The 20066-nt window shown below is 38.1% G+C and overlaps 1 protein-coding gene across 5 annotated transcripts in view; it reads left to right on the forward strand.

Annotated features, from left to right (window-relative positions):
- The window catches only part of KIF13A (kinesin family member 13A), a 217167-nt gene that overhangs the window by 117768 nt on the left and 79333 nt on the right, over positions 1 to 20066 (forward strand). For all 5 annotated transcript variants that reach the window (XM_080658276.1, XM_080658277.1, XM_080658279.1 and 2 more), the window contains exons 5-7: positions 14989 to 15081; positions 16085 to 16265; positions 19280 to 19367. In XM_080658276.1, coding sequence (XP_080514402.1) covers positions 14989 to 15081; positions 16085 to 16265; positions 19280 to 19367 — 362 coding nt within the window. The remainder of the gene's footprint in view (positions 1 to 14988; positions 15082 to 16084; positions 16266 to 19279; positions 19368 to 20066) is intronic.

A 20066-nucleotide genomic window follows, 5' to 3' on the forward strand; every position in this document is an offset into this window, starting at 1 on the left:
TGGGTGAAAATTTCTTATTCTTTAGATACTGTGACTGCCTTAGCAGAAAGTAAAATCTCGCTTGCTATCCTCTCCGGTTTGTTTGCATTCTTTGTACTCTGCCTAGTAAATATGTTACTAGTAGATTAGTTGATGGGTAATTTGATTTCCTTTTTCTTCATTAAAAAATAGCAATTCCTTCTTAATTGTGAATGGAAACATTTCCTTCTTAATTGTGAATGGAAACTTTAAGATATAAGCATTTATTCTCTGATGGGAAATGGAGAAGGGGAAGCACGTGTGTTTTAAAACCAACCTACTTGTCAGGCTCAGTGAATAATGGCATCATTGATACTGAATCAGAGCTTGTAAGGCAGCTCTCAAAACTTGGGGGGCAGAAAGAGCAGGAGGAGAGAGAGAAATGTAAGTGCATGAACTGAAGGAACAAAAAGAAACAGGGACTCTAAATTTCATGTGGTGTGTAAAATGTTCAGTTCTTAATTATGTTTATGTTATGCTATTCATTAAGAGCTATAGTAAGACCTTTGAGGCTTTCTGATTTAGAAATACTTAGTTCTACAATATGTGTAATGGCATTGCAGTGGATTGGAGTGATTGAAGGCTGTGGGCTCAGACTACATGGGTTCAAATTATGGCTTCACCTTCTATCTTTGTAAAGTCAGGTGAGTTACTAATCTCAGTTTGCTTCTGTTTCTTCATATGTTAAATAAAGATAATAATAGTTCTGACTTTAGGACTAAAGGACTTGTTCATGTGAAGTTTTTAAGCCAGTACTTGGCACATAGGGAAAACTCACATAGTATTTATCATCTTTATTATTGTCACAATGTAGCTGGAGTAAGGGTAGTAGCATCTTTGGAAAGAAAAGACATTGTACTAGTGTTTACAAGACCTGGTTTTGTCACAAGCTATAAACTTTGGGGATATGTTTCCTCATCTGTGAAAGGAGGAGACATGGCCTGGACCAGTGATTTTCAACCTTTTTCATCTCATGGCACATAAACTATTAAAATTCTGTGGCACATCAAAAAATATATTTTTTGTCAATCTGACAAAAAAAAAAATGGGTATAATTTTGATTCATTTACACCAGGCGGCTGTTGTTGTGTTGACTGTTGTCATTTTTTTATTTGACAACCTAAGGGAATAGAGGTGCCCCTGACGAAATATTTAGGTATTTCATGTTTTACAAATTCTTGCAGCACACTGGTTGAAAAATCCCTGGCCTAGACAGATTTCAGATTTCCTCCAGCTCTCTGATAAAACATGAATTAGACATTTTATGTTGGCCAAACAGCTGTTGAAGTGGACTTTTCAGAGGCAAATCAAAGACTTGTTTGTTAAGCCATTTGAATTACACTGAATCATGCTTTGAGACATTTTACACTTTAACTATATTATTTCTTCTTATTTTACCTTTTGGTTATCTAGTCATAATAATGCTTGCCTAGCATATAATTCTGAGTCTTTAAAGCAAAAACCCTTGTGCCAGGGCTAAGAAAAAACAGAAGTAACCTGCAGAATAAGGCACCCAAAGCATGGCATTTCTCATAAACACACAGCCTCCCCCTGCAACCGTACATGCACATAGATACACATTCAGGATTACAAAATTATTATATTATATCCCTGGCTGGTGTGGCTCAGTTGGTTGAGCATCGTTCCATTCACTAGAAGGTCACTGGTTCAGTTCCCAGTCAGGGCACATGCCCGGGTTGCAGGCTCAATCCCTGGTAAGGGGCAGTCAGGAAGCAGCCAATCAATGTTTCCCTCTTACATCAATGTTTCTCTCTCTCTCTCCCCCTCTCCCTTCTTCTCTCTGTGAAATCAATAAAAACACGTTTTTAAAAAATTATTATATTAGAATAAATATTGTTAAACTTGAGGGCATCATAACAGATAATAGGTCTTTGTAAATGTTTGAATCACTACTCATGGGAATTAAGGCTTCTCAACAATAAAAGAACATGTCTTCTCACTCCCTAAAATCTGTCAGGTTGTTCAATAGCAGTGATTTCCAGTAACCTTTTGTCAGTTTCTTTCTTATAGGGGAATATTTTTCATAAACATACATGCCAAAAATAAACCTCAGTCTGGTGTGGTATATCTGAGGATCAGTGCGGGCATAAATATTTCCTGGCCTAAGAGAGTCTAAACTATTGACTTAGAAATTATATAACAATTATTTCCATATGGCATGTTGCTCAAATTTGCTGAAGCCATGTGTTTTCAGGCATAGTTAATGCCCTGCAGTTCAGGAGAAAGGTGGTACTCCTGCTAGTGCTGCTTTATCCTGTGTGGGGACAGCTGAGCGCCTCTCAGCCTGGGCCGTTGCTGTGGGGAAAGCAGCTGTGTTTGATTCTGTTCCCATTATGGCAGATTTTATGTGCTCAGAGGTAGAAATGGTTTCTGTGTCACATTATTTAACTGTACATCAAAATTTACATTCTAAAAATGTTTAACTGTGTATCATCTGCATTCTAAAAGCTGACAGCAGCTAAAATAGAACTAATGTTTTCAGCTGAGCTCCAAAATAGTTGTTTTAGCATACTGTATTGATGTTTTTACTGTTAAAGTATATATGAAGTGCTCAGCAAGTGCTATGCACAGAGTAAATACTCAGTAATCATTGGTTGTTAGGTTTATCAAAATCGTAGTTATGAGAAGCTATGGTGGTTGACCATTTAAAAAGTTTGTTAAAGTAGATTCATTATAAATGGTGCATGTCACCTTAAAATACATTTATGAAACAATCTAATTGCAAAATCCTTCTTGATTTTTCTCTTATGTCGTCTTCTACAAGTTGTCACACCTAATTCGGCAGTTCTTATGTGACTCATGTTTCTCAAGTTGTTCCTAAGCATTCAACTTAGTTTTCTTAGAATTAGCAACTTTTTTCATTTGTTAATTAATTATATAATTACAGAGAAGTACTACTGACATAAAGCAGTTTAGGAGCAAACACAACTGACCTTCTGTAAGAAGGTAACTCAGATGGTGGAGTCCAGAGCAGTCTCGCCGCTGGGCAATTTCAATGCAGTGGGCATGCTCCAGTGTTTTCTGCAGGTGGAAGAGAGAATGCTGGTTAATTCAGAGAAATGAATAAGTGAAGGTCAGTTAAGTAAAGTTCTCTGAAATACATGAGCTAAGTTAACATTGTAGTTTTTTTAAAGCATGTGTATATGTGTCTCTCTTTTTAAGCCCACTTATCCACGTAAGAAACGTCCAGATCTGTAGAGAATTTTTGTGAGTTTATTTGAGCCAAATTGACCACAATTGCCAAGAAGCAAAATCTAAACAGTTTGAAAATGTTTCTGGCAATGGCAGTTTTGCAGCTTATTTTATACATTGCAATCAAAAGAGGAGGCATAAGGGAGGTTACATGAAATCCATTGGTAATAGGTTAGGGAGGTGGGAGAAAGCAAAGTGGGGAGATCTCTGGGATTGGATGAAAAGTAAGCCTGAGACACAGACTTCTTTTACATTGGTGGGCACAGTATAGTTAATAATGATCATCTACAGCACGTAGAGATGGTAGGTGGGGAACAAGTTAACATTGAGGGGCTCTGTGGTCTCCAGCTCTGATGCCAGGTTGTACTCTGAGGGATCCAGAAAAAGGGGATTACTCTGACATTTCAAAGGTATATTATCTTGGACGCAAAAGGACTATAGAGCCCTAGCCAGGTTGCCTCAGTGGATAGAGTGTCAGCCTGTGGACTGAAGGGTCCCAGGTTCGATTAAGGGCACATGCCTGGGTTGAGGCTTGATCCCCATTGTGGGGTGTGCAGGAGGTAACTGATCAATGATTCTCTCTCTTCATTGATGTTTCTCTCTCTCTCTCCCTCTCCCTCTCCCTCTCCCTCTCCCTCTCCCTCTCCCTCTCCCTCCCTCTCTAAAATCAATAAAAATGTATTTTTTAAACAAAAGAAGAAATGATCACTTTGTTTTAAAAAAGAAAAAGACAATGGACAGGCTACTTAGGTAAAGACTGACCTTTGTTAAGGAAGCCACAGGCCAAGGTTGTGACTAACCACCATGACTCACTTTTAGTGAGAAATTTTTATGTCCAGACTATCCTATATGGTTACTTTTTAAAGAGCCCCTCATATAGGCTTCCCCTGAGCTTGTCAGGTTTAGTATGTGACCCCTTTTTCATCTACACACCCACCTTCTTCCACACTTCCTTTCTTTGTCTGTATATATTCCTTAGAATAATATTTATTGGCCCCCAGAGACATCATGTAACTTAAGTATATTTAGAGGGGAACATAGTTCTGAGCAGCAGGTTCCCAGCACTGTGCACATCTCTATACCTGCAGCAGGTCATTTTGCAACACCCCGTTGAGTAGAAACTTTATTGTCCTCATTTTATAGATGAGGAAACTGAGGTTCAGAGCCCCTGCTACCTGTGAGCGAGCTGAACGCAGTGGCAAGCATAGATTTTGGTCAATGACAGTGATGCGTGAAGACTATAGATTCTACCGCAATCCCAGGCTCTTCTCTCTTCTCTCTGATCCCAGGAGAGGCTGTGTTCAGCAAATCAGATAGAAGTGCTCTGACTTGGAACCTAGCCAGGAACAAGTGAAGGCATTCTCCCTCCTGTCAGAAGTGCTCTAAGAGTCCTAAATACCTGTGTTTGGTTTGGGCTTTGTCTTAGCCTCCCCTCAAGTGCGGTAGATATTGGGCACCCCACAGTCCAGAGGAGATGTCGAGTCAAGCCTGCTTCTATATCAGAGACAGACAGTGTGAAACACTGTTGATCCGGTAGAAATGAAGAACATTGGCTGTTTCCACAGTTGTTTTATGTGAAAACACCCTCCTGAATAACTCTACAACCTTTCTGTTACACAATCCTCACAGGTAAGGTGGTTTATTTCTTTCTTTCGTCCCGGGTACCAAACCTCCTCCACCCCCACCCCCCTATGAGTCAGCCACTTCATCTGGCAACAGAAAAGGCGCCAAGCTTCAGTGCCAACTCCTGACTATCCCAGCGCTGTCACTGGGGTGGAAACATCCGTCTGGGTGAGTCACCCACACCATGCCACAAGTCAGACTCCCAGGGACTGCAATGCTGATCGCTCTTGGATGCCACCATGGAACTTTTACCCTCATGGCCCAGTTTCTCAAGATCCTTTTACCAGCAGGTGCCTTAATGGCAAACTACTATAGTTGATTAAAACTTAAACTTCATGTCACCAAGTTAAGCCTTAGTTTCTTTATCTGAACTCCATAGTTGTGGGTCATTTAACTTAACCCAGATTTAAAGTCACTGCATGTGACAGTTTCTGAGAGTTGCACTGTTTGAGAGAGGGGTTTACTGAAACCTGGTTCAAGTTCAGTGCATTCCTCAACCCCCCAGGTATGTGAGAAGGACCTGTCTGCTCTTGCACCGTCCAGGTGCTCTGACTTGGAGCTGAGCCACCTGCCAAGTTCAGACTCATCAAAATTGCTATGGCTGTCACCCCTGTTTAGAGTGGAAAAACACCCTCACAAATGAGAAGGCCTAAGAATTCCAAATCACAAATATTGAGCTTAACCATTTTTTTTCTGCATTAACTGCGATGAGAGACAGACAATGTTTAAACTGATAAAATGACTGATCGTGTTAAAATCTTGAGTGCTCTTTGTGCAGCTGCTTTAGGAAAAGGAGAACTATTTTGTGTATGTGTTATGTACAGCCTTGTATTGCCATTCCTAGTGTTTTATTCAGCCATGATCTACATGATGCTGTCTTGCTTAACGCAAATTGCAAGTAAGACAGGGTATGACCTCCCATTTTTTTCTCCCATTTCTTAGAACATAGCCCACTGTGATGTTTCACCTTGTGCCTCTTCGGTAGCCAGATGTGAGGCATATGAATGATAGGTGCATTTTCCCTCCCATCCCTAATTTCTCTTCTAATGTGCTTTGCTGTCAGGGCCCTGCTATGGAGAGGGAATTGCCTTGGTTACTGAGCTCCCAAAGCACATGCCAGTAACTTTGAGTCCATTGCTGCTATTCCCAGTAGGGCAGGTTATGCGTTATGTGGAGACTCGGGGTTAGCTTTTCAAAGATCTGTATCACATGTGACTCAGGGCTGGGTGGGTCAGTCGGTAACTTTGCTTGCAGCAGTTCCACACAGGAGCCTCTGCTGTTCTGACATTATGTTATGGGTTGCTTTGGGCATGCCTGTATTTTAAGACTTGTCCACACGGTTATAGGAGGTCTAATCATAAACCCCACAGAGGAAATTGGCATCTTGGTCATGGTTACTAACAAGCGAGGTCAGGTTTGTTCTGTGACTCCCTGCATCAGATCTGTGGAGCTGACTTCTGCAGAGTGGCCACCTCTGCTCTGGCATCAGTCCAGCTGAAAAGCCCCAAGGCTTTACTTGGCTTGTCTGGGATAGAAGCATATTCCTCGATCCTCCTTCCCACAGGACTTCTGAACTTTCCCTTAAGGGCTGGTCCGAGTCCGCCTAGACCCGTGGTCGGCAAACTGCGGCTCGCCAGCCACATGTGGCTCTTTGGCCCCTTGAGTGTGGCTCTTCCACAAAATACCATGGCCTGGGCGAGTCTATTTTGAAGAAGTGGCGTTAGAAGAAGTTTAAGTTTAAAAAATTTGGCTCTCAAAAGAAATTTCAATCATTGTACTGTTGATATTTGGCTCTGTTGACTAATGAGTTTGCCGACCACTGGAACAGCACTTCATTCTGTTTAAGTGTAGTTGGGAAACATTTAGGGTGTGGATAGTGCATCTTTTGTGGATTTCTTGATTCCCACCAGTATAAATACTTCTTTCTTATGTGAACTTGGCTTCTTAAAGCAGTTGGCAAGTGTTTTTTTCCTATGATGAAAAAGGGGGCTGCTGTGTTTAAAAAATAGAAATGAACAAAGCAAAAAACCTTCAGTCTTTTGGATAAACCAGACCCTATAAGGGTCTACTTTGAGATTTAATATTTTCTCTCTATCACCGAGTGAAGTGTAGCCACCGTTTGTATTTCGTGGTGAGCTGGTCCCGTTAAGGACCACAAGAGGCTGTATAAAGACTCTATGGTGCCTTTTCAGGCTTGGTTGGCAGCCTGGTCTTTCTCATAGTTGTCTCTTAATTGTACCTGTGGTGCCCTGAAAGCCCCCAAACCAAAAAACTTGATGAAGTATAATCCCAGCCAGGGATTCATACAGCTAAAAGGTCACCGGAATAGAAAATGAAGGGAAACTTTATAAGGATATGTTTCTATTCACAGTTTTATTGATATGATCTTATGTTGTTTTCCCCCTATAACTTTCTGAGATATGTTAATGTTGTAAAAGAATAACAAATATTTTTCCTGCACTGAACAACATGGGTTGGCAAGTAATGGTACTGTTCCTTATTCCTCTCCTCATCATGACCCAAAACACACATATACCCTTAATACACACATAACCCTCACATAACACACCTAACGCACACATACCCAATGCATACACGCACAAACACACCATACACACTTGTTCACATACACACCCCTTTTTTTTCTCAGTGGAATTTTAAAAGTGTGACCTCTAGGGGATCAAGAGAAATAACAATAAATGATAATAAATGATTCTTATAATTTTTTTCCAAAAATAGGCGTCTTTTATCTTTGAAATTGGATTACCTCAGAGAATTGTTGCAAAGATGGGGCAACTTTTTAAGGAAAATGAGATAATCACCTCCTTCTCTATCCTAGAATTAATTATAGTAGATGAGAGATTTAAGGGGTGATATTAATAATAGATATTAACTAAAATATATTTCAGACTTACAATGGCCAGGCACTATGGTAAGGGCTTTACCTGTATTGCCTCATTAAATCATACAGCAGCCCAGTAGTAGCAGCTATTATTCCTGATTTACTAATGAAAAAATGAAAAGCTTGCCCAATGTTACACAGCTGGTAAGGAGTAGAGTTTGAAATAAAACTGTAAAAAACAAAAACAACAAAACTGGAAGAAAATATGGGTGAATACCTATATAATTTGGTATAATCCAAAAGGATTTAAGAAGCACAACATATGACGTAACTGAAAATTATAAGGGAAAAGATGAAAGATTTGAATATGCAAGACCAAACGTTTTTGTATGATAAAGAACAACATAAGACCAAAAGGAAAAATATTTACAACATATGATAGATCAAAGGTTAATATCTTTACTACATGATGAGCATTTTTAAATTAATAAGTAAAAAAATCAATGACAAAACCAATTTATTTATTAAAATAAACATAGGACTCAACCAATTTATTAAAGAATAAATTCAAATAGGCAATAAATTATGAAAAGGAAAATTTTAATCTAACAAAACAAGAGCGTTGGTTTTTTTCTACTGACAGTCAAAACAAGGAAGAATAATAATAGCTAGTATTGAGGGTCTAGCAAAAAGGACTCATGCATTACTAAGAGGACTTAGTAATTTGATTTTTTGGAGTTTTGCCTAGTAAAGTCAATAGAAAAGTGCCCAAAGGTAAATATGTAAGGATATTACAGAAAAAAAGAAAAAGGGAAATAATCTAAATATCCATAAGAGAGAATTGATTATATCAGCTAAGAGTACCATGGAAAGCTTAAGCAGCTATAAAACAATGTTAATGTTGATGTATCTTTGCAAGGTGGGAGAGTATTCCTTATTTCTTGTCTTTAAAGAGAATAAAGTTCCCTGGCGACATGAAACCATATAAAATGTATTTCAGTCTCTCTAGACTCTAGTCTTGCTTGTATTTGTAAAAATACATGAACTTGACAATAATTCTTTGTATTTATCCTTTTACAAATTGTGTTTCACGATAGTTATTTAAGAATGAGAAGGGGAAAAATTCTTTCCAGAAACACAGAATAATTGTTTTCTACTTTTTCATAGTCCACTTATGGTTTCCAAATTTTCACTTCCTAGTCTAACTTAAACCTTTATTAAATATGATAAACATGAATTATATTGTGTCTGTCAAATGTAACTAAATATCTACCTTAAAAAATTTGACTTTTTGGAAAGCATATGTAAATATTTAGTGAACATCAGAGAGATTCGTTTATTTTTTCAGTCCCACATTTTTCTTTCAAGGTTCAGGAGGTTACTGTGTGTGTTAGCAAAAGTGTAATCTGTGATTTTTTAAATTACAATTATCCAATTAGTAGGTGCATATCATGTCGACATGTTTATTCACACCCCAGTGCTTTATTGTTAACAAAGGGTATTGTGGCCTTTAGGGGCTCATTAGAATTTCAAAAACAGTCATACTTTGACCAAAGTGTAACCTGTAATACAATTAAATATTTCTCTTTAAGTTCAACACACAATATTTTGATGCCTCAGTCATCACTAATGAGAAAGAGGTTCCCAATTAAATGTCAGTCTTTACAGCAGTGTCACCATAGGAATGTCCTACTGTGTGCCATTCACTCTGCTAAGATGCAGCAACTCCTGTTTTCAGAGGAGCTCACAGTGCAGTGGTAGAGAAAAAATACAGCACTGTCTGATGAGCTCTGGGAGATTGTAGAAAATATCATGGAGACAGGAGGGAGCAGCTGATTCCCAATGTCACAAAGCATTAAGCCACCAGTTATGGATGGGCATCCGCCTTGACATTCAGAAGCCAATACAGACAGACCCAGGCCCTGCCATACACCAGTGGTGTGATCTTGGGCAAATGACTTACTCATTTAGAACCCCAGTCTCTATGGATCACAATGTATATCTACTCTACCTGGGTATTGCAAGAATTCACTGATATAAAATATGTAATGTACACTACAAACAGGACAGTTGATAAAAATTCTCTTCTTTTCTCTTAGTAGCATAAATAATAATATTATACAAAATAGGTTAATTCATACCCTATTTAGTATTTACAGTAATTTGGACTTAGGCTAAACTGAAGTTTATTCTTATATTTTTGTATCCTGGAGAATTCTTTGATCATTTGGCTCATTTTTCATGCTATTTTAGTGTACACATTCTGAGTTGGTTTTTTATTTTCACTTGACATATCACAACCCTATTTCATGTATCTCTATAGCATTGTTTCTTTTTTTCCAACTAATGATCTTTAATTTAAAGGCCATTCCTACCAAGGAAAAAGAAACATTGTGATATTTCCCTTGAAAGAACATCATCGATTCCTCATCATCCTAGCCCCTGTGGTCGGCAAACTGCGGCTCGCGAGCCACATGCGGCTCTTTGGCCCCTTGAGTGTGGCTCTTCCACAAAATACCACGGCCTGGGCAAGTGAGTCTATTTTGAAGAAGTGGCGTTAGAAGTTTAAGTTTAAAAAATTTGGCTCTCAAAAGAAATTTCAGTCATTGTACTGTTGATATTTGGCTCTGTTGACTAATGAGTTTGCCTACCGCTGTCCTAGCCTCTCAGCATCAGAAACCAGAAGTATTATGTTTCACCACCTGAGGTATCAATTCTTGATTGGCTCTGTGCAGCCAATGGTGTAGCTCTTTGACCAGTTCTTCTCTGCAGTTGAGTCCTTTCATCAACTCAACCTCTTGTGTGCTTTCAAGTTACTAAATATGATCTATAGATTCAATGCAATTCCCATTAAAATACCAATGGCATATTTCACAGACCTAGAACAAACTCTCCAAAAATTCATATGGAATAAAAAAAAAGACACCAAATAGCCACAGCAATCCTGAGAAAGAACAAAGTTGGAGGAATCACAATACCAGATATCAAGCTACATTACAAAGCCACTGTTCTCAAAACTGCCGGCTACTGGCACAAGAACAGACCTATAGACCAATGGAAGAGAACAGAGAACCAAGAAATTGACCCAAGCCATTATACTCAATATTTGACAAAGGAGGCAAGAGCATACAGTGGAGTCAAGACAGTCTCTTCAATAAATGGTGTTGGAAAAATTGGACAGATATGTGCAAAAAACATGAAACTAGACCACTAACTTACACCATACACAAAAATAAACTCAAAATGGATAAAGGACTTAAACGTAAGACAGGAAACCATAAAAATCTTAGAAAGATCCATAGGCAGCAAAATAGCAGACATGTATCATAGCAATATCTTTACAGCTCCTAGGACAATGGAAACTAAGGAGAAAATAAACAAATGGGACTACATCAAAATAAAAGGTTTCTGCACAGCAAAAGAAACCAACAACAAAACAAGAGAGCCCACTGCATGGGAGAACATATTTGCCAATGTTATATCTGATAAGGGTTTAATCTCCAAAATTTATAGGGAACTCATATGACTTAACAAAAGGAAGATAAACAGTCCAATCAAAAATGGGCAAAGGACCTAAATAGACACTTTTCGAAAGAAAGGCAAGAGACATATGATATGAAACGTGCTCAAAGTCACTAATCATCCAAGAGATACAAATCAAAATGACAATGAGGTACCATCTCACACCTGTCAGAATGGCTATCATCAACAAATCAACAAATGACAAGTGCTGGTGAGGATGTAGAGAAAAAGGAACCCTCGTGCACTGCTGGTGGGAATGCAGACTAGTGCAGCCACTGTGGAGAACAGTATGGAGTTTCCTCACAAAATTAAATATGGAACTGCCATTTGACCTAGTAATCCCACTTCTAGGAATATATCCCAAGAAATCAGAAACACCAATCAGAAAGGATATATGCACCCCTATGTTCATAGCAGCACAATTTACAATAGCTAAGATTTGGAAACAGCCTAAGTGCCCATTAGCAGATGAGTGGATTAAAAAACAGTAGTACATCTACACAATGGAATACTACGCTGCTGTAAAAAAGAAAGAATTCCCATTTGCAACAGCATGGATAGGCCTGGAGAGCATTATACTAAGTGAAATAAGCCAGAGAAAGATAAATGATCTCACTCATTTGTGGAATATAATGAACAACATAAACTGATGAACAAAAACAGTTCCAGAGACAGAGAAACATCAATCAGACCATCAAACCTTGGAGGGAAAGTAGGGGAGGGTGGGGGTAAGGGGGAGAGATCAACCAAAGGACTTGTATGCATGCATATGGGCCTAACCAATGGACACAGACAACAGGAGGGGTGAGGGCATGAGTTGGGAGGATGGGGGGTAATGGGGGAAGAAGGATACATATGTAACACCTTAATCAGTAAAGAAATTAAAAAAAAAAATAGATCCTGAGACATAGAAGCATTGAACAAACTGTCCAACCTCAGAGGGAAGGCGGAGGGGGGGAGGCGCGGTGGTGTTTAAGAGATCAACCAAAGGACTTGTATGCATAACCCATGGACACAGACAGTAGGGGGGTGAGGGCATGTGCTGGGTGGTGGGAACGGCCAGGGAGAGGTCAATGGGTAAAAAAGGAGACATATGTAACACTTCAAACAATAAACATTTTAAATTAAAAAAAATAAAAAATAACTTACTGTCTTAGAAATAAATAAATACATAAAAATAAGAATTGAAGTCATGAGTATTGTCAGGATGTTTGACTATCCAAATCTAAAGCATCTTGTCTCCACCCTCACCCCACTCTTCCTGGGGACTGGTTAACCACTGTGGATGATCAAAAGGGATTGCTCCAGTCATCTCTGTGTGCCAAGAGAGTAGTTTTTTTAGAGTGCCTTCAAATGGCACTTGTGAGGACCACGTTCAGTTCTCACAAGCCTGTGTTTAATTCCCAGTCTTCTACACCACAGCACTCAGCTCTAGATGTAAGGCCAGCCGCTTGGCGTGAACCTTGGGAATACCTATGGAATAAGGAAGGTCCTTTGAGAAAATGTATGGGGAAAAAATATTGATGTGTATGAAAAGTCAGCAACAGGGTGGGTCAGATATTTTCTTCATAAGCACAAGACTTTAACATAAAAGCAGTTTTGAAACAATGTTTAGTAGATAGTAATTTTGACAATACCTTATTCTTCTTTAGGTAGTCTTCTCAACAAATGGTTGAGAATCAAAGCCTCTTATAATTGTACTTAAAAAAAAAAAAAAGTTCACGTATTCCAGCAGCATGTTTTGAATACCTCTTAGGTACCAGGCTCTGTGCTGGGTTGTTAGAAGTCAGAAATAGTGGAGTAAGGTTATATAAATTTGTATATAAATTTGGTAAATTTTCTTCCAATTCATATTTTTTTTTACTTTAGTATCCATAGATTTCTCTCTCTCTCACACACACACACTATTTGATGTAAGCTTTTACATTATATGTACTACAGTCTTAACATGACTTTTTTTATTCAACACTGTTTTTGAATTCTAGCATTGTTTATACACAAATTTGTAGGTTTATCTGCTCGTTTTTACATGACTTGTAATATTACATCATATAAAATAGTCACACTTTATCCACTCCCTTACAAATGGGCATTTCACTTGATTCCAACTTATAGTAGAATAAATAATGCTGCCATGAGCATCCTTTACAAGAGTCCCTTGTGTCTCCAGGCTAGATGTCTCACAGTGGGTCAGACAATGAGGGAAGATTTTCTTTCATAGGTGCTGTTCGGTTTTCCTTCACAATGGCTGCATTTGTTGATTCATACAACAGCTTGTGAAAATACCTATTTCCTCAATCCAGCTATAGCTCATGTTGTCAAAATTTTAGTTTTTGTCAGTCTAAGGGTTGAAAATATTATATTTTGTTTCACATTTACACATTTTTAAGAGTTCGATTCTGCAACCAACATATGTCATAGTATAACAAGGAACTGCTAAAATCAGATCCAACTTTGCATAAAAGAAGAACATATACCCAAAAGCCATCCATTTATTTATTTATTTATTTTTGTTTTGTTTGTTAATTCTCATCCGAGGATTATTTTTCCATTGATTTTTAGGGAGAGTGGAAGAGAGAGGGAAAGATCAATGTGAGAGAGACACATCGATTGGTTGCCTCCCGCATGTGCCCCAACCAGGGCCTGGCCAGGGAGGAGCCTGCAACCAAGGTATGTGCCCTTGACCGGAATCAAACCCAAGACCCTTCGGTCCGCAGTCCGAAACTGTATCTGCTGAGCCAAACTGGCTAGGGCCCAAAAGCTTTTATTATGTTGCATTACTTTCAAATGTAAAAGGAATTGTCATGTAGGATAAAAAGGTTAAATGGGCTCATTCTTTCAATAAATATTAAACATTTTGTACTAGGCACCAGGATTACAAAGATAAACAGATTATAGTCTCTGACATCAATCAGGGGGTATCATGCCATTGGAGGCAAGTGGTACTTAAACCAGTAGTTTCTGCAAAGGCTTTTAATAGTGGATGTTCTGAGGACTGTAAGAGCGCGGCAGAAGGAGAGCACCATTTTCATTCTCTTAATCATTGTGGAATGAATGTCACCAATTTCAAAGAGTAGCAAAAGAAACCTTAAGTGTTTAAAAAGATGTTCAGACTGTTACTCTTCAGCTGGATGCTACAGATGCTATCGTAAAATTTATACTAAATGACAGAACTCCCCCAAGAGCTGCAGTAAGCTGTAGACAGGCTCACCAAAGAGAGCTTGTCCCTGAACCCCCAAGAGAACACAGGTGAGAGGTGTCTGTGCTCAACTCATCACCTCCACCAGCAATAAACAGCTTTGAAGCACCTGGCAGGTACTTACCTCCATGCTAGGTGCAGAGGTACATGCATATACCAAAACGTGTATGGCATATACCAAAACGTGTATTCTCATCTTGAGAATCTAGTTCAGAATCCAGATGGGGACATAAGAGAATTCATGACATTTTAATGCTAACTCATGAGAAGAAATGAATCAAATTTAAATGATGCTTCCATATGGCCTACTAATAATGGGAAGGAAACTTTAATGCCTAAATGCCTTAGAAGGAAGCAATAGGTAGAATCATAAATCGATCCAGGTACTGAGCTATAGTTAAGAAGAATAAATAAAATTTCATGCATTAAGCTAGTATTACTTGGTCCTACACATAGAAGGCACACAATAATTAACTTTTAACATCTTTTTGAAGTTAGAGAATGCTGGTAACAGACTCAGTTATTAATACAAATATGTCAAGAAACATCATTTTTTTTTTTTCTTTTGTAGGTCAAGAGGTGGTTTTCAAGTGCCTTGGGGAAGGAATTCTTGAAAAAGCCTTTCAGGGGTATAATGCTTGTATTTTTGCATATGGACAGACAGGTAAGTCCTTGCTTTTATTTTCAGTCGATGATATTACATGTGCATTTCTTAAAACATAGAAATAGAAAACACCTTGGGAAGCAACAGAAAAAAATGCTTCTGCCTTTGTGGTTTACCTGAATTAGGAATTAGGTGATCAAAAGGAACCCTCTTTTTGATGATTCAACAGTTTCGGTAATTTAGTAATTTTAGTGTTAATGAGCAAACCTAGTTTCAAACTATTAAATATCATTTTCCTAAATTATAGCTTTAACCTGTATTTGAACTAGAAAAATAATTACCATTTTCTCAGTACAATTGTTATAGTAAAAACTATTTTTAAAAACTCTTGGTATCATCCTATACAGAGGACTGTCACTGGGATACAGAAACGATGATGGATTACTACACCTAGGCTCATGGCACAGTTGGTTGAAACAAGTAAAACAAAAACATACTAGTGTCTCAGCCTTTAATTCTCTGAGCCACCATGATTTCAACTATAAAGTTAGAATAAATCAATCAATCATAACAATACTGCCTCTGGTTACATTGCAGGACAACTAGGAGACTCAGATAAGAGACTGTATATCAAAGCACTTTCACAAACAAAATAGTTTGGGGTAAATACTGTTAATGTTACTTGATACTATATAGTTGCTGTTTACAGTGATTATATTTGTGTTTTCCACCTGTAAATGAGGTGCCCTCTGGATCTCACAATGAGAGTGAAACTAGAGGCCATGAGTGTAATAGAAAGAATAGTAGCCTTGGTCTGGGGAGCAGGGTGGAGGGGGTCAATGGGGGGAGGGGAAAGGGAACATCTGTAATACTTTCAACAATAAAGAACATTTTTAGAAAAAGAAAGAATAGTAGCCTTATTGTTTGAGGGTCAGGCTTGGGGGTCAAGTTTGCCTCTTCCACTGTGTGACCTTGGTTGATATATGTAGAAGACTTATATGGTGGAATCATTACATTTTGCTTCCTTGTTTATCCTCCTTTCTTTCTGCTTGCTCTTCTCCAGGCTCAGGAAAATCCTTCTCTATGATGGGCAATGCTGAGCAGCTGGGCCTCATCCCAAGGCTCTGCTGTGCTTTATTTAAAAGGATCTCTTTGGAGCAAAATGAGTCACAGACCTTTAAAGTGGAAGTCTCCTATATGGAAATTTATAATGAGAAAGTTCGAGATCTTTTAGACCCCAAAGGGTAAGTTAGTGGGTGAAATTAAGCTTGTACTAGAGGTAATAATTTTAAATGATCCTAAAGTTAAAACTTCAAGTGAATATTTTATTTGAGCCTTGGTCACTACTCTGGTTTCCGTTCAATTACTGAGAAATCATCAGCTCTCCAAGCCAGTTGGTATGCCCAGTATACATAGTTTATACCAGCGGTTGCCAACCTTTTGGACCTCAAGGACCACCAGTTGGCGACCGCTGGTTTATACCATATTCATGTATAATGTTGCTTATATATGCCATTTAAAAAAGATGTTTTTGCTATTTGTATTATTTTGGCCACCATGGTTTATTCATAAAAATTGAGTTAAAATGATACATTGGCCCTGGCTGGTGTGGCTCAATTGTTTGGAGTATCGTCCTGTTCACCAGAAGGTCAGGGGTTCAATTCCTGGTCAATGCACATAGCTAGGTTGCAGGTTTGATCCCTGGTCAGGGCACACATGGGAGGCAACAGATTGATATCTCTCTCTCTCTCCTCTCTCTCTCTCTCTCTCTCTCTCTCTCTCTCTCTCTTTCTCTCTCTCTCTCCCCCCCCCCCCCCACCTCCCTCTCTTCTCTCTCTGAAAATCAATGAAAATGTCCTCGGGTGAGGATTTAAAAACAAAACAAACAAAAAAAAAACAGACACATTGGTCCTTCCATTTATGTTGGAAAGCAGCATCTCTAAATTGGAGATAAAGTAGTTGAAGGATTGAAATCACCCAGTCCAGGCAAGTCATTCTCTTCCCAGGCTGTGCTTTGGGATCAAGGGGAGGGCCTTTAAGGACACACCGGCCCGAGCCCCACCCACATAGGCTAGGATTCAGTAGACATAGGGGAAAACCGATGCATCTATATTTTTTAAAAAACTAGGTGATAAAAAAAAGATGAGTTCGATTCATAGAAGGAGAGGGCTATTAACTTTTTAATTAAAAATTTTTTACTGATTTAAGGAGCATATATTTATATATAAAATTTAGAAAATAGGCAAAATGTAAGAAGAAATAAAAATGACCTATAATCTCACCACTCAAAAATAACCACTGTTAATACTTTGGTGCATTTTGATCCTGTATTTCAAATTTATGGTGTGTGTGTGTGTGTGTGTGTGTGTGTGTGTGTGTGTGTTGAAGTATTCTCTAAATATAGTTCAATATTCTGAATTTTCTGTGTAACATAATGAACACTTTCTCTTGTTATTAAAAATATTTTAGGTGCTTTTAGCAGCTGTATTATTAAGGGTATAATCGAAGGTATAAGATCAAAATTATGGGTAGTAAGGAGTAACCCAGTCATAAGAAATGTTTATGAACTATTTAATGCATATGGAAGAACATTTATAACACATGTAAGATATAAAGAATAATAAAACCAAAGACTATCCTACTCACCATGTTCTTTAATAAATAGAACAGGACCAATATTTTTGAAGCCTCCTATATGTTCCTCTTGGATCCCATTCTATTCTCTACCCCTTCTTATCTTCCTCTTCTTTAAAGTTAATGCATACTTTTGCATAGTTTTTAACTTTGTGTAAGTGACATCATAGTTATACGTGTCCTTTGGTGACTTACTCAATGATCCATTCATTCCCATTATTAAGTAATGAGGCATTACTTTTTACTACTCTTTAGTATCCCGTTGTATGATTATACCATAATTTATTTGTCCCATTTCCTGTCATTTGTGTAGTTGTCACTTTTTACCATTGCAGTGCTGCTCTGAGCATTCTCGTACAGTTCTCCTGGTGTACAAATGCATGACTTTTTAAGGAATACATCTAGGGGTGGAATTGTAGGTCAAAGACACTGAACCTTTAACTTTTTTTGGTACTGTTGGACTGTTTTCCAAAGTGATTGTACCAGTTCCCATTCCCAGCAGCAGTGTTCAAGAATTCCAGATGTCAGACGCCATCACAGGCACTTGATATTGTGCTAACTTGACTTTTTCTTGCTCATGAGTAGCATTAGAGTCTCTGGTTGTGCAAGCATAGTGAGCTGAGTTCCGGGTCTGTGTGCATCAAAGTCGCCCTTGTAAATGTGCGCATTTGGTCTGCCCCTGTTTAGAGTATAGAAGAATTGCTCATTGTCACATTGAATTTGCCATCATTTAAGTTAGTAATACCTATTTTGTAGGGTTGTAAGATTAAGTGGGAAAACTGAAATGTTCTTAGAAGACCTTGGGAAGCATCAGTGGTTCTTAGGTCCTTTTTTCCATACTTGAGTGATGCCAAGCACTGACTCCTGATTTGAAAGGTGATTAATATATGATGCCATGAAAAAGGTGACATATACAATATAGTCATAATCTGTATCGCTTTGCTTTCATCTCAATTACCTGTTGATACATTGTTCAAATAGGTCCCAAACCAGGTTTGCCATTTAAAATTTAAAAGAGCCATAAAATCTTCACCAAAAGAGGCATTCTAAAGACAGGATAAATATCAGTAACTGCAAGCAACTGCTGTACTGTAATATCACTTTCTGTATGAAATTGTCAGCATTGAAGCAGCATAAATCAATACAGACTTGGAAGAGTAAATTAAAAATAAAACAAAACACTTCAATATTGTTTACTGTGTGGTCCAAATATTAAGATATTATTTACTGAGAATGTGCTTATTTATAAAATAGCCTTGAGTTGTTAAATTCAATTCTGGAATGTACTTCACTTTGTCTTATTTTTTTTTTTTTTCCTACTGTGAAGTTCATCTACTAAAGCAAGTTGGCCTAACCTAGTATTCTGTGTGCTGGCTGTTTAGTTTGGAAGAGGAGATAGAAATTTTAAAATAGCAAGTTACTTTAAATAGAAGTCAGAGTATAAAAGACATTTCTGAAAAAGAATGCTATCTTGCTGTTCTAAATAAAGTAGTTTTTAGGACATTTTTTTATTGTTAAAAAAATTATTTTGAAACTGCCATCTTGGTTAATGAATACTTAAAAAGAAAGAAAAGCCTCCAAGTTTTGTCCAATTCATTCATTCCTTTTTTTCTTTCTTCTTAAGGAGTAGACAGTCTCTTAAAGTTCGAGAGCATAAAGTTTTGGGACCGTATGTAGATGGTTTATCCCAACTGGCTGTCACTAGTTTTGAGGTAAGTGTTTTTGTTTTTAAAATGTCATTAAATAACTGGCAGTAAATTGAAGTATGTAAGTGATGTTGATTTTTATGTGAATGCTTTATAGCATATTGATATCATTCATGGTCTCCAAAACCCAGTATCAACACACCCCAAACAGAAAAAAGGGCCTTTCATCACACTCCTCAGCCTGCTTTGTGGTGAAGGCGTCACAGTGCGGCTAAGAGGCCCAGCGTTTTGAGCTTCTGAATATTTTTGCTAATACCACTGTGTTGACACTGTTCTACTTAAAGTGGCCCGTGATGTCCATCAGGGCAAATGTTAAGAGTATTTGGTATTTAACTCAACCCTTTCTCTTTGATAGGGTCCCCTGCCTTAGTTTCCATTACTTTTCACTCTTCTGTTTCTTCTGTTTTTCGGAATCAGTCCTCTCCCCATTTTCCTACTTCTAGATTTTTATGCCTTCTTACATCCTGACTTGATCTTGTTCCTTTGTTTTTATTGTCATTGCTTTGGAAATCTCATAACCAAACTGCTACCTGTTGCTGAAGAAAGCCAATGAATGAATGAGCGAATACACCCCTAAACTTAGTTTTGCTATCTCTGTGTTGTGCCTATCCTGTCATCGCTCGGCATGACTAAAATTAATCCGTGAGGTAACTCTCTAGCCATTTAAATGAAGGCATTTTTCAGATGGGTACTAGACTTGTTAGA

This window comes from Plecotus auritus (assembly GCF_963455305.1).
Source record: "Plecotus auritus genome assembly, chromosome: 2".
Taxonomy (NCBI): domain Eukaryota; kingdom Metazoa; phylum Chordata; class Mammalia; order Chiroptera; family Vespertilionidae; genus Plecotus; species Plecotus auritus.